The sequence below is a fragment of the Pipistrellus hanaki genome, assembly GCF_964339955.1.
Source record: "Pipistrellus hanaki genome assembly, chromosome: 3".
In the NCBI taxonomy this organism is placed as follows: domain Eukaryota; kingdom Metazoa; phylum Chordata; class Mammalia; order Chiroptera; family Vespertilionidae; genus Pipistrellus; species Pipistrellus hanaki.
Window position 1 is genome coordinate 12,949,237 of NC_140505.1, and position 14,441 is coordinate 12,963,677.

Consider the following 14,441-nt stretch of genomic DNA (forward strand, 5'->3'; position numbering starts at 1 on the left):
GAAAAACCCACTCGCAAAAAAAAAGGCCATCAAGCTCTAATTTTAAGAACTTCTCTGACTCCAAGAATCTTTCCTTCCTACCAATAAAACCACTTATACTCATGGCTTAATGTCCTAATTTTAGAAACTCAGTGGTTGAGTGTTGACCTGTGAACCAGGAGGTCATGGTTCGATTCCCAGTCATGGCACATGCCTGGGTTTTGGGCTCAATCCCCAGTGTGGGACATGCAGGAGGCAGCCGATCAATGATTCTCTTTATTGATGTTTCTATCTCCCTTCTTCTCTGAAATCAATACAAATGTATTTTAAAAAAAAAGAAAAGGATGACACTAAATTAATTTCTAATTTATATCCCACTTCTTTGCCTGTTTTTATTGTCTCGATAATGCAAACTGCACTGAACAATACAAACCATGTCTCATTTCCACCACGCAACCCCACCAACCAGAAAGGAGGTGACGCAGTCTTATTTCAAAGCAAGTGAGTTCTAAATGTGGATAATGTTCAGCTAGGCATTAAAAACCATTCTTTAAGTTTCTTTGAAAGGAGCATTATTCAGTCAGAGCACAACCACTGAAGGAAAAATGAAACCAAATGAAATCTTTTACTGTTTCAGTTAATTTTAGTGGAAAATAGAACAAGAATCGGATTTGCATTCAGGATGACAATGATCCAGAAAGTATAAAGACTCTTGTAAAATTATGTGTCAATTCTCTCCTCATCAAGGAACCATCTGAGGCTGTATTCCTGGGTCAACTTATTCCTGCTTCTCTTAGCTCTCTAGTTCCGTCCTAATATTAGATCTATGTTTCAGGGTCCATGACATGGATTTAAACAGACCCCTGGTTAAGTCTAAACAGAGGCGGTGACCACACAATGCCCGATCTACTGGCTTGTCTGTGCAGTGGCAGGAATTCAACCTTTAATGAATAGGACTGGATGCCGCTTAAATGTCTAATATAACTAACAAAATGGCCACTTTCTAAAAGATAAATACCTGGGTATTATTTTTAGAAGTTCACACCTCGCCAAAACTGGCTTGGCTCAGTGGATAGAGCGTCAGCCTGCGGACTGAAAGGTCCCGGGTTTGATTCCGGTCAGGGGCATGTACCTTGGTGGCAGGCACATCCCTATGGGGGAGTGTGCAGGAGGCAGCTGATCGATGTTTCTAACTCTCTTCCTCTTTGTAAAAAATCAATAAAATATATTTTTTAAAAAAGTTCACACCTGATCTCCCACCAATGCCACATATCTTCTCTCTTAACTGTCTTTTATACCGAGAGCCAAAGAGAGCTTAATGCCGATTCTCACATCCTAAATACCCACTCAGTCTGAAGGAGACCATCATTCCAGGTCAGTGGTTCCCAACATGGGCCCCGTGCCCCACAGGGGGGCAGTTGGAGAATGAGTTACTAACAGTGAATTTTTTGCATTCCTTATGGTTCTAGGGGCCTCCTACACAGCATCTAAATATATATTGTGACATATTTATACATTTCAGTTTTCTATCATGTTTTGAAACTTTATTTGCTATTTCTTCATATCACTTCATATTATTATTTTTTAAACAGTTTCTTAGTGATTTCTTCCTCAGGATTTCAACTATCCTTTCATTCTTTCCTTTTTCTCTTTCATGGGTGCCATGCTTTTTTTTTTGGAAGCTTGTTTAGACCAAGTTCATGTTCTTTTTAGGCTTCCTCCATGTGAATAGGAGTTCACTTTTTGAATAATAAGGATTTTATGTCACGGGGGGGGGGGGGGCATCAGGATTTTAGAGATGTTTAGGTGGGGTCTGGCCAAAAATGGTGGGAACCACAGTTCTAGTGAAAACTCTTCCTTAGTCAATCTTGGGCTTATCATAACTGGATATTCCTGCCTCAACAAGGTCAGAAAAATACCAACTTCAAGTACCCACAGCCACCTCTCTCTGTGCTAAGAGCCCCTTTAAGAACATCTGCGTGACATTGATAACCTACTGATCCACTTCGCTTATACAAGACTGCTTATCGTTTTGACAAGTCCGGAAATACTTCTTTCCTCTCTCTCCTGTTTCTCACCTCTCTGAAGACTCTAAGTTGAAACACTGCCTTGGCAACAGAATAATTTATCACCAGGTTCGATTCCCATCTGTGCAATGGGACAGGCTTATCGGTTACCTGGCACACAGATCTAAGACATCTTCTGAGAAACAGGAATCACCCCCCTAGCTTTATAAAAATGCCGTTTTTGGAAGGTATACTTACAAACAGAATCTTTTAAAATCAGTTTACAAGACTGAAACACTGTACACATGTAGTCTCCTAATAATTTCATCTTTCAGGGGGACAAAACTCCCAAACTGAATTGAAGCTCACGTCACACTGCTCACTTCAGATCCCCTCCATCAACACGGAACCACAAACACCCTTCGCCAAACGCTTCAGCTGCCAGGCTCTGTGCTTATGGAAAGATTCAGAAGATGACTACTCCACAGTGTCGACACACCAGAGCATGCATGGGCTAAAAAGGATGGGAGTGGATGCACATTCAAGGAGCCATCCCAGCATCGGTGAGGTCCCAGGGCCAGGAGCTGTCGGAGCTGATCTCGTCAGCCACAGGCCTCCTTCTTCTCGGCGATGATGCACCAGTTGCCGTGGTCGTTCCCGGAGCTCAGGATGTGCAGCTCGGACACGTTCTCCCTCAGCAGCCCGCACAGCTCGCCTTCCCGGAACACGTGGTAGTAGCGCATAAAGGCCCCGGAGTCCAGCGCGCCCGGCTGCTGTCCTTCCACGGTGATGGTGTCGTCGGGGAGGGAGTCTGTGGAATCCAGCGTAGAAACCCTTCTCAGCATCCTGCGAGCAGAAGGCTGCCCTTCTTCCATCATGCCCGCGGCCGCACACGTCTCCGTGGGATGGGTGCCCCCCAGACCCTCCCCGCCTGCATCTCTCCCCGTTTCCCCTCGGGGGTCTCCGCCGGGATGTCCCCCCGTGGCTGGTGCTCGCAGCCACTCCGAGTGCTTCTGAGCCGTTTCCACAAACACGTCCTCGTCGGAGCTCTGCTCTCTTGCTGACGATGGCTCTCGGGGATCCCTGTCCAAGCTGATGTGCCTGGCAGGCTGGATGGAGACGGTACTGGAGGCCCAGCCGTCTGTGTTTTTCAAGGATCTCCCTCTTTCCACTTGCTTCTGCAAACTGGACTCATCCAGGGATCTGGAGCAGAACCAGGAGCGAAAAGATCTTCCCAGCGTGTTGTAGAAGCCGTTCTCCGCCCCGGCCTCCTTGGAGACACTGGCACAGCACGTCCTGGCCCTGCCAGGCTCGTAGTCGGCGCTGTGGGACCGCCTGGCGTCCCGCCGCTCCCTGAAGCAGACAGAGCAGCTGCAGCCGCTGGTGCCAGGCGGCGGGTAGGGGTGGCTTCTCTCTGGGAGGCCACCCGGCTTCCTCCGGCCCGGCGGGCTGCCCTCGGACAGGAGCCGGGGGCACAGGGCCCTGTTCCACGGCACCAGCACGTCCTGCTTCTCGAAGCGCCGGTGCTTCTGCTCCATCGCCCACACATAAATCATCAGCTGGCCTCCGGGCACCAGCATGCGGGCCATTTCCTTTATCGCTCGGATTCTCCTCTGTTTTGTTGAGAAATGATGTATCACTGGAAAAGGAGGAAACCAGGTCTCAAGGAGCGTGTACGTACATACATGTACACATGTATGGGTTAGCATGTTCCATGGAACAGCGCTGCCATTTTGGCATGTAGTCAAATCTCCGAATTTTCTACAGGGTGGGGCGTACGGTAGAAATAGCATAGGCATGGCTTTGGGAGAGACATAATTGCTAGCTTTGACTCCTATAATTAGTAGACAACTGATCTTGGAAAATTATTTAACTTATATGGAAATTATTTAAATTATTTAACTTGAAGTTTCTTCATCTATGACACATCGAATGAATAATGTGTAAAATCTCTCCTAGTTCCAAAATCCTATGAATTGTGTTAACCAGAGGGTGAGCAATGTGAATTGATTTAATCTGCAAGGAAGCACTAAGTTAGGTAAGTGCTACCACTAGAGTCCTGTGAAGTAATTTATTACTTTGATGGATGGCTGGTACTTCTAAAGCTCTGAAGGATTAATACCACTACTCAGTGTTAATAAGATTGATACATCAAATAGGAGTGGAGCAAAATGCTAAAATGTTTTCCTACTCAGAGAGTGCAAAGATAGCCGGCCAAGCTCAAGTCCAAATGATTGCTTACAATTTTTAAGAATGTTCATGTTATATAGAATGGTTGAATATATATATATATATATATATATATATATATATTGGGTCGGCAACTAAGTAATTGCGGGTTTCACACACATATGGCTTCAGTTGAATTTTTAGGTTTGCAGACGTAGTACAAATGTAAAACACATTTTGTATTTGATAGTTGGCTATTCAGCTGTTAATCAGTAAAAAAAAGTTTTTTGATCTGTTTTGTAGTTTTTGTTTGGCGTTCGTTGAAAAATGGAAAATCAAAAGGAACATTTTCGTCATATTTTGCTTTTTTATTTCCGCAAGGGAAAAACGCATCACAAGCTCATAAAAAGTTATGTGCTGTTTATGGTGACGAAGCCTTAAAAGAACGGCAGTGTCAAAATTGGTTTGCCAAATTTCGTTCTGGTGATTTTTCACTCAAAGATGAAAGACGCTCTGGTCGTCCAGTTGAAGTTGATGACGCCCTAATCAAAGCAATAATCAATTCAGACTGTCACAGTACAACACGTGAGATTGCAGAGAAGCTTCATGTATCACATACATGCATTGAAAATCACTTAAAACAACTTGGCTATGTTCAAAAACTCGATACATGGGTTCCTCACGAACTGAAAGAATCACAGTTAACGCAACGCATTAGCAGCTGCGATTTGCTAAAGAAACGTAATGAAAATGATCCATTTTTAAAACGACTGATAACTGGCGATGAAAAATGGGTTGTTTACAACAATATCAAGCGGAAAAGATCGTGGAGCAGGCCAGGTGAACCAACTCAAACAACATCAAAAGCTGAGATTCATCAAAAGAAGGTTTTGTTATCAGTTTGGTGGGATTACAAAGGAATTGTCTACTTTGAACTCTTACCACCCAACCGAACGATCAATTCTGATGTCTACATTGAACAACTAACAAAATTAAACAATGCAGTTGAAGAAAAGTGGCTCGAATTGACAAATAGAAAAGGTGTTGTATTCCATCATGACAATGCAAGGCCACACACATCTTTGGTCACTCGGAAAAAATTAATGGAGCTTGGTTGGGATGTTTTGCCACATCCACCATATAGTCCTGACCTTGCACCATCTGATTACTTTTTGTTTCGATCTTTACAAAACTCCTTGAATGGTAAAAATTTCAATAATGATGATGATGTCAAATCGTACCTGATTCAGTTTTTTGCTAATAAAAAACAGAAGTTTTTTGAACATGGGATTATGATGCTGCCTGAAAGATGGCAAAAGGTCATTGATCAAAATGGGCAATACATTAAAGAATAAAGTTATTTAGTTCCATGAAAAAATTGTCTTTGATTTTCTTTAAAAAATCCGCAATTACTTAGCTGCCGACCCAATATATATATATATATATATATATATATATATATATATATATATATATATATATATATTTTTTTTTTAAAAAGTTAACTTCTAGGTCATCATTTTTACTTTCAATCCCTGCAAAGTTAGTGAGAGTCAAGCAGGACTGTCTTTGTCTCATCATAAACATGTTATTCGGCCACATTTTATAAAAAACATATCGTGCTCTGGTCGGTGTGGCTCAGCTGGGTGTCATCCTGTGCACTGAAAGGTGGCCGGGCCGAAACCGGTTTGGCTCAGTGAATAGAGCGTCGGTCTGCGGACTGAAGGGTCCCGGGTTCGATTCCGGTCAAGGGCATGTACGTTGGTTGCGGGCACATCCCCAGTAGAGGGGGTGTGGGAGGCAGCTGGTTGATGTTTCTCTCTCATCAACATTTCTAGCTCTCTAGCCCTCTCCCTTCCTTTCTGTGGAAAATCAATAAAATTAAAAAATAATTAAAAAAAATATTTTTTACAAAAGGTGGCTGGTCCCATCATGGTCAAAGCACAGGCTGTGTTTCCACTTAAGGGAACACTTCCCATCAGAGGATGACAGCCAGGAAGCTCCACTTCCTCTGGGGCAAGGCATGGACTTCCAGCGGAAGCAGAGGAGGCCTGGACCCTGGGCGCACGGAGCATTTCCCCGAAGTTGGAAGCGGGCCACTGGCCGTGCCCACGCCAGGGGCTCAGCACCTGGCCTGGAGGTAGGTGACCTTGTAGACCCTAAAACTAACATAAACTAGCGAAGAGCAAGGAACCCTCCCCTCTGACCTCTCTCAGATCCTAGGTCTTTACAAATGTCCCCATTTTTGCACTTAACAGTTTCAACTACAAAGAAGCAGGGCTATTACAGAGCAGGTTTCTATGGCAACCATTTCCTGCCGGTCCTAACTAGTTCCAAGGTTAGGGCATCCAGGCCGCAATATAGAAAGATACAGTCCCCATATAATGTTGAATAAATCCACTCCTCATCCACTTCAGGAGAGAGCAAACCACTTTATGCCAAGTTTCTATCAGGTCAGTCCATTTTATATAGGTTCCCTTGGCTTTAATAAAGCTTAGTATATTCAAATAGATTAACTTTTAAAGTGTTTTGGAGCAAATAATTTGCTTTGCAAAAGAATTTGCCATGAGATCAGCAAGGGCCCTAAGCATATTTAAATATGACTAGCCAATCAGGTTTCAGGAATACATGTTTTGAGTAAAATGAGCTTGTGTAAATTTCAGGAAAGGGTTTTTTTTTTTTTAAGTTTTGGCATGTGTATTTATGGGCACACTTCCTGGGAGGATAGGAGAAACAAACTCCCTAGATTTATGAGCGATCTCTGGCAGCGAGAGCTGAGTGGCATTATAAAAACAATGCAATCTGGGACCAGGTGGGGCTGCCTTCCCCCGGGACCTGCCTACCAGCAAGTGGCAGATTGGAGGACACATCTTTCCAGGTGGCATTCGTCCTACCACATTCTGCTAATAAAGAGCACACTTATGGCCTAAAATAGGTCATCGGACTTTGAAATGTCCACTTCATGCTGGGAGATCTGGCTACATTGCAATTTAACCAAGTGCTGTTTCCAACGAGTAAAATTCCTCTAATACTTCCTTACTCATAAGCAAAAGAGAGGAGAGTGAGTCATCAAAAAGAATAAAATAACAGTGTGAACGTTTAACTAGTTCAAGTAATAATTATACGTCCCACCATAAACACATTCGAGGTCAGTCAAATAATTCAACCAGTTGATACGTCTTTAAAAATTAGCTAAAATGAACTACACAGACCCTTCCACCAAGAATGGGTGTTGGGTTGTAAGCATGGCCTCCGCCACGCAACATGATTCTCATGGCCAAGAGGGACCGTGGACCCAGGCTGCCTTACCTCCTATGGAGATGATGGCATCGAAGCCCTGATCCCTAAAGGGGAGGTTAAGGTTGTCACATACCATGACTTCACATCCCCTACTCCGGGCAATCTCTACCAACGGCCCGCAGTAGTCACAGCCCAGGGTGTGCACCTGGCTGTTCACTTGAAGGTACTTTCCAGTCCCACAACCTGCAAGAGAAACACTGTGTTACACCCTGTCCTTAGAGGAGAATGGAAACAATGCCGGCGAGCCTGTCTGATATCAAGAAGAGAAATAGCCTTACATGAACTAACCGAGACAGAATACAGCATGGGGTGAAGGTAAACACAGGAGCAAAAGCAAAGCCTCAGACAGCCCTTATGTAGTTTCAGATAGAATAGGAGAGGGAAAGGGGGTTGGGAAAGCTAAATAATACTTATTAAATATTTAGCGAGGTAATGTCCACAGGGCGCAGCATGCTAGCAGAGCTGTTAGCTGGCCGTGGCTAAGGAATGATTAGTCCCCAGCATTCCCCGGGGCAGTGTCCAGTCCCTTTACAAGAGCTGCCTTCACATACATATTTCATTAGGTACAGGTCTATATGCTATGGCCTTCATTCTCCTGCTCTCTCTCTAGACAGTCTTACAGCTTCACTGGTTACATAAAACAAACCACTGCCCACAACTTTTAAAATGGCTATAAAGACAATGGGCTTTTCAAAAAATTTTATTGGAATGAAAATTTTTTTTATTAGAATGAAAAAAAAAAAAGATTTCAACCCTTTTTCATCCACCCTATCGTCAGTGCTCGGTTTCATGTGACTCAGGATGCAACCTACGAAAGAACTATCCTTTTCTTAAGTAGACCATTTTTGACATTTACTTTCTGATGGCAGAGACCCAAGCCATTCAACGTTTACACAGCCCAGGTCAATCAGATCTCGGTGATATGACAGGGAAGAAGATGAATCACCATCCTGAAACGAAGCCTTCCAAATCTGGTACCTGGTATATTCCAGCACAGACACGTCATCTAATTCCTTTTTGGAAATATTTCAAGACTAGAGGCCGGGTGCATGAAATTCATACACTGGGGCTGGGGGGTGGGGGAGTGGTTCCTCAGCCAGGCCTGTGCCCTCTCGTAGTCAGGGACCTCTTGGGGGACATCCCCCTTGCAATCCAGGATCCCTCACTCCTTACTGCCCACCTGCTCACTCCTAACCACTGAGCTTGCTGCTCCTTAGTGCTGCTTTGGAGGCAGGAGATGCTCCCACCTCCACTGCTGCACTCACCAGTGGTGTGCCCAGCTTCTGGCTGAGAGGCTGCTCCCCCTGTGGGAGCACACTGACCACCAGGGGGCAGCTCTTATTGGTCAGTCCTTCCACCATAACGTTCACTTAGGCTTTTATTATATAGATATCAACAGAACTGAGATTTGTTCCTTCTGGAATTACCTGTAGATTTTTGTTTCATATTTTTCTAAAATATAACCACTATTCAAAGATGATTAATTTGCAGCTTCTGAAATACTGCTTAAAAATATAGTTTTTATTGCCGAAACCGGTTTGGCTCAATGGATAGAGCGTCAGCTTGGGGACTGAAGGGACCTGGGTTCAATTCCGGTCAAGGGCATGTACCTTGGTTGCAGGCATATCCCCAGTAGGGGGTGTGCAAGAGGCAGCTGATTGATGACTCTCTCTCATCGATGTTTCTAACTCTCTATCTCTCTCCCTTCCTCTCTGTACAAAATCAATAAAATATATAAAAAAAAATAAAAAATATATAGTTTTTATTGATTTCAGAGAAGAAGGGAGAGGGAGAGAGAGAGAAACATCAATAATGAGAGAGAATCATTGATCACTGCCACCTGCATGCCCCACTGAGGATCGAGCCTGCAACCTGGGCGTGTGGCCTGACCGTGAATGGAACGGTGAGCTGCTGGTTCATAGGTTGATGCTCAACCACTGAGCCATGCCGGCAGAGCTATCACACTTTTTATAAATAACTCCTCCTTGATAGGAGCTGTTGAAAATTACATGAGACACCACAAGCATAATTAAGGTTTGCTGATGCCAGGTGAGACAGTGGATGGCTTATGAATAAAAAAATAACATTTCCAATGTTAGTATTTCCATGTAAATGGTTGGAGTCTTATAAATATTTCAGATCTCATGGTCACTGTTCCTAAGAATGCTTGTGAGAAAAAGTATCCAATATTTAAGCGCAATCATGGGGAAAATATAATCCACAGAGTGTTTTAAAACTGAAATCCTGATTTCAAAGAGTGTTTTTTTTTTTTTTAATCTTGTTTTTTTTTTATATATATATTTTTTATTGGCTCAGGGGTTACATTTAGAGAAATGAAAGGAAAATTACTCCAAAAATACGAATAAAAACAGATTTACAGATGATTACTGCGAGAAGGAAGTGTTCCCGGAGCAACTGGTAATAATGAGGAAACCGAAGCCTTTTAAAAATCTCAGCGTCTCCTGAAAACTTCCCAGCGTGACTCATCCCACATCCCTCTCTAATGGTATTCGTGCTTAAGGACGGCAGTGGAGATCCCAGATCTGATGCGCTTATCCGTTTCCTAAGTGCACGCGCGGGGATGCTAGAGGGGGAAGGTTTTATCCTAACGAGGAAAGCCAGAACACCGCCCAGCCCAGTCCCCCCGCCATTGTAAATGTGCAGGAAACAAATTAGAAGGTCTGTGATGCTGCAGCAAGCACGGGGACACAGCCACCGGGTCCTCTGCAACGTCTCATTAGATGCTGACCTTTCGTAGGATTGAGGAGAGACCGGCCAGTGTCTGCATGCCACCCTTTCCCTCCACTTTGTATGCTGCACTGCACGCATTGTGTGCGTTTATGCCCTGTTGGGGGGTGGCTTCCCTGTTTAAAATTCAGCGTCCTGCTCAAGTGCTGCCTACGGTTTCTAGGCGCAGGAAGGCTGAGACGGGCCTTACAGACAAAATACGCTTTGTTCAGGCGTCAGATAGCGTGGTTGCCTGTCAGCTCACTGTTAGCAAATCAATCATAAACAGAAACACACATGGAACCAGGTTAGGTGTTGACCTGTTGATAAAAATGTGGCCAGAGGGTCCCAGGAACGGAGTCCTGTCCTTCCCCTGAGGGTTAGAACGCAGGATTTACTAATCCAGTGTCCTTGGCAACTCTATAGAACATAAATACTACTGTGGAAAATGACAATCAACTGTATATTCTAAAATGCTTTCTGAGGTTTAAAAAAATATCATACAGAGAAAGGCCTTTTGCCTCAGAGTATTTTTTATTTTATTTATTTATTTTTAAAATCCTAACCTGAGGGTATTTTCCCATTGATTTTTAGAGAGAGGGGAATAGAGAGGGGAAAACAGAGAGAAATATCAACATAAAAGAAACACACTGATCCGTTGCCTCCTGGTCTGGGGAAGAGCCTGCAACCGAGGTGGGTGCCCTTGACCGGAATTGAACCCAAGATCCTTTGGTCCACAGGCTGACACTCTATCCACTGAGCCGAACCGGCTAGGGCTATTTTATCTTTTTAAATTATCCTTTTATTCGTTTTTATTTTGTTCTTTTAAAATAGTCTAGTTGTCCTCTAGTTCTTTAATAATTTCATTTTCTTATACTTCCATCGGTACTTTGGAATTTCTGATGGAAGGGATGAGAAAGTAGCGTGTGTGCATGCTGTTGTCCTAAAGCAGGGGTCTTCAAACTACAGCCCGCGGGCCACATGCGGCCCGCAGAGGAGTCTGATCCGGCCCGCCAGGTTTTTTGGGCAGTGAGTGCAGCCGAGGTGTTACAGTAGGAATTAGTAGTTCATATAGTCCGGCCCTCCAGCTCTCTGAGGGACCGTGATCTGGCCCCCACTTTAAAAAGTTTGAGGACCCCTGTCCTAAAGCCATGTGCTGAATAGCTCCTTTTCCTACCAGCTGATTTTAAGGCCCTGGGACTGTGCTTAGACTATGGATGGTAAGAGTTCCAAAGTCACTGTATCTTCTGAAACCAGATTTATTAAAAAAAACAAAACAAAACACTGACATGGTAGAGATATTTTCAAAGACTCTATTTCTACATGACATTCACTCCTCCCACAAATTCCACACTGCTCACACCATCTTCAACAAGTCAAAAGCCCTGGCCAGGTACACGTGTTTCTCTGCCTAGCGCTTAGAGTGCATGCCAAATTAGGCAGAGTGTGTACATACAGACTTAGGAAGCCACGGGTGCAGTCTTCATGCAGCTGGTAGAAAGCACATTCGGGTGGGCAGCCTCAAATGGGGATCCCAGACCTTAGTCTTAGATCTACCGGGCTGTGGTTTACCACTCAATGCAGAAACATCCTTAGCCCAAATCTGCCAGCAAAGCCATGATTACAAAGCCATGGTCTATCTAAAGACAGGCTCTAAAAATGAAACGCCCACAGAGTAGTTCAGGGGGAGAAATCCATGAGATTAATAAGAGGTTACAGGAAATTTGTGATCTCTGGGTCTTCTGTGGAAGGCATGAGAGCCAATGGAGGTGAGCTACCTGAACACGCTACGTACACATGTGACCATCTCTAAAATTACAACAGTCAGCTTCCCAAGCAGTCATTTTAATCCTGATTTAGTCAACCGAGGTTGGAGGATGTGCCCTCAAATGCTGAAAAGATCGCCACTGTCTACATGTGAGTTTGAGGAAGTTTCCTACTTTGTGACTTGATTGTATGAATTTCTGCTATAACGTGAATGAGCTGCCGTGGGGTGTGGCTCAGTGGTTGAGCCTCGTCCAGTGGTCGGTCAACTCATTAGTCCACAGAACCAAATATCAACAGTACAACGAGTGACATTTCTTTTGAGAGCCAAGTTTTTAAAACTTAGACTTCTTCTAACGCCACTTCTTCAACATAGACTCGCCCAGGCCATGGTATTTTGTGGAAGAGCCACACTCAAGGGGCCAAAGAGCCGCATGTGGCTCGAGAGCCGCGGTTTGCCGACCACTGGCCTAGACCTTTCCCCGTCAGAGCACATGCGTGGGTTGCTGGCTGGATCCGCAGTGTGGGGCGTGCAGAAGGCAGCCGACCAATGATTCTCTCTCTCCTCCCTTCCTCTCGGAAATCAATAAAAGCATCTTAAAAAAAAAAATAAAGGGAATGAGCTGGGTTACAGGCATGCCACGGGCACCATTTCAGACTGCCGATTCGCACGGCAAGGAGAACGGACTCGGGAAAGAAAGACGCGATGGGGCCCTCTCACCACGCAGCGGCCCCGTTACCTATGTCGGCGATGAGGCTGCCGGGCTCCTGGTCCTGCAGGAACTGGCGGACGCGGGGCCAGGCTTTGCCCTGCAGGTCGCTGAGGTAGCGGGCGGTGCTCTCATACACGTGGTGCACGTGCTGCTTCTCCAGCTGGGCCGCCTCCTGGTCCATCCTGGGGAGACAGGGCCGCCCCAAGAAAGGCCGGTCAGAGACGGCACGTGTCCTAAACCGGGGAACCTACAGCTGCCGAGGCTGTGCTGATCTTACACTTTACTAGACGCTGCAAAGAGAAAAACCTTCACCACAGCTGTCCAAAGTCTCAAAACTGGCCGAAACTGGTGAGGCTTGGTGGATAGAGCGTCAGCCTGTGGACGAAAAGGTCCCAGGTTTGATTCCCGTCAAGGGCATGTACCTTGGTTGCGGGCACATCCCCAGTAGAAAGTGTGCAAGAGGCAGCTGATGGATGATTCTCTCTCATTGATGTTTCTAATTCTCTATCCCTATCCCTTCCTCTCTGTAAAAAAAAAAAAAAAAAAAAAAAAAAAAAAAAAAAAAAGACTCAAAACTGCACCAGTTTTACTGGCAAATCTCCAGAAAATAATGGTTTGGGAATGAGCTAGTCATTGCCACTTCCTGTGCGAGATCAGTTCTAAATGTCGGAAGCACATACCTAAGATTCAACTGGATAACATCGTTCTGATGACAAACAGACTTTAAAAAAAAAAAAAAAAATATATATATATATATATATATATATATATATATATATATATATTATTGATTTTGTACAGAGAGGAAGGGAAAGAGATAGAGAGTTAGAAACATGGATGAGAATCATCGATCAGCTGCCTCTTGCACACCCGCTACTGGGGATGTGCCCGCAACCAAGGTACATGCCCTTGACCAGAATCGAACCCGGGACCTGTCAGTCCCCAAGCCGACTCTCTATCCATTGAGCCAAACTGGTTTCGGCAACAAACAGACTTTTAAAATGTGTAACGTGCAGCTCACCACTCCAACCCGGTCCCAAAGCCTGGCTGATTCTACCTGTTTTAGTGTTTCTGGACTCCAACCACTTCTCTGCATCCCTACGGATGCTGTTTTAGAAAGGGCACTTGTCTCTTTACCTGAATTACGTCCACAGTCTGTAAGCAGGGATTTTTTTTTTTTGGGGGGGGGAACCCCTTCCATCCCTTTCTTCATTTCTGCCACAACTCTTTCTATAAAATAGAAATAGAATGGTGCTGCTTCGTAGCTTAGACTTCCTCACAGGCATTCCCTACTGGTCTGATCAAGTTCAGGTGTCTTAGGAGGGCGAACAAGCCTCTTTCTGACCTGGCCTCGACTTGCCTCTCGAAGCCATTGCTCACCCTCCTTCGCCAGCATCGGACGAGCCTGTGATACTCAATGATGCCCGGTTTCCCAGCGACACTTACCCCCCTCGTCCAGGGGCCTGCACAGGAGCTGTGTTTACCCCAGCTAACTTCTACTCATTCTCGGCACAGCATCGTCTCATCCAGAAAGCCTTCCCTGACCTCCTCTGCCTCCTGCACACCCCTCTCTGGGGATGTGTCCACAACCAAGGTACATGCCCTTGACCGGGAATCGAACCTGGGACCCTTCAGTCCGCAGGCCAACGCTCTATCCACTGAGCCAAACCGATTTCGGCTCTTTTTAAATATATTTTATTGATTTTTTTACAGAGAGGAAGGGAGAGGGATAGAGGGTTAGAAACATCGATGAGAGAGAAACATCGATTAGCTGCCTCCTACA

At 44.9% G+C, this 14,441-nt stretch overlaps 1 protein-coding gene across 5 annotated transcripts in view; it reads right to left on the reverse strand.

Moving 5' to 3' along the window:
• Positions 1-309: 309 nt before the first annotated feature.
• Positions 310-14,441, reverse strand: part of TRMT9B (tRNA methyltransferase 9B (putative)) — a 40,388-nt gene continuing 26,256 nt past the window's right edge. For all 5 annotated transcript variants that reach the window (XM_084877018.1, XM_084877014.1, XM_084877015.1 and 2 more), the window contains 3 exons: positions 12,686-12,840; positions 7,464-7,637; positions 310-3,624 (listed from right to left, as the gene is read on the reverse strand). In XM_084877018.1, the coding sequence (XP_084733144.1) occupies positions 2,588-3,624; positions 7,464-7,637; positions 12,686-12,839 (1,365 nt within the window). In that variant the 5' untranslated portion in view covers position 12,840 and the 3' untranslated portion in view covers positions 310-2,587. The remainder of the gene's footprint in view (positions 3,625-7,463; positions 7,638-12,685; positions 12,841-14,441) is intronic.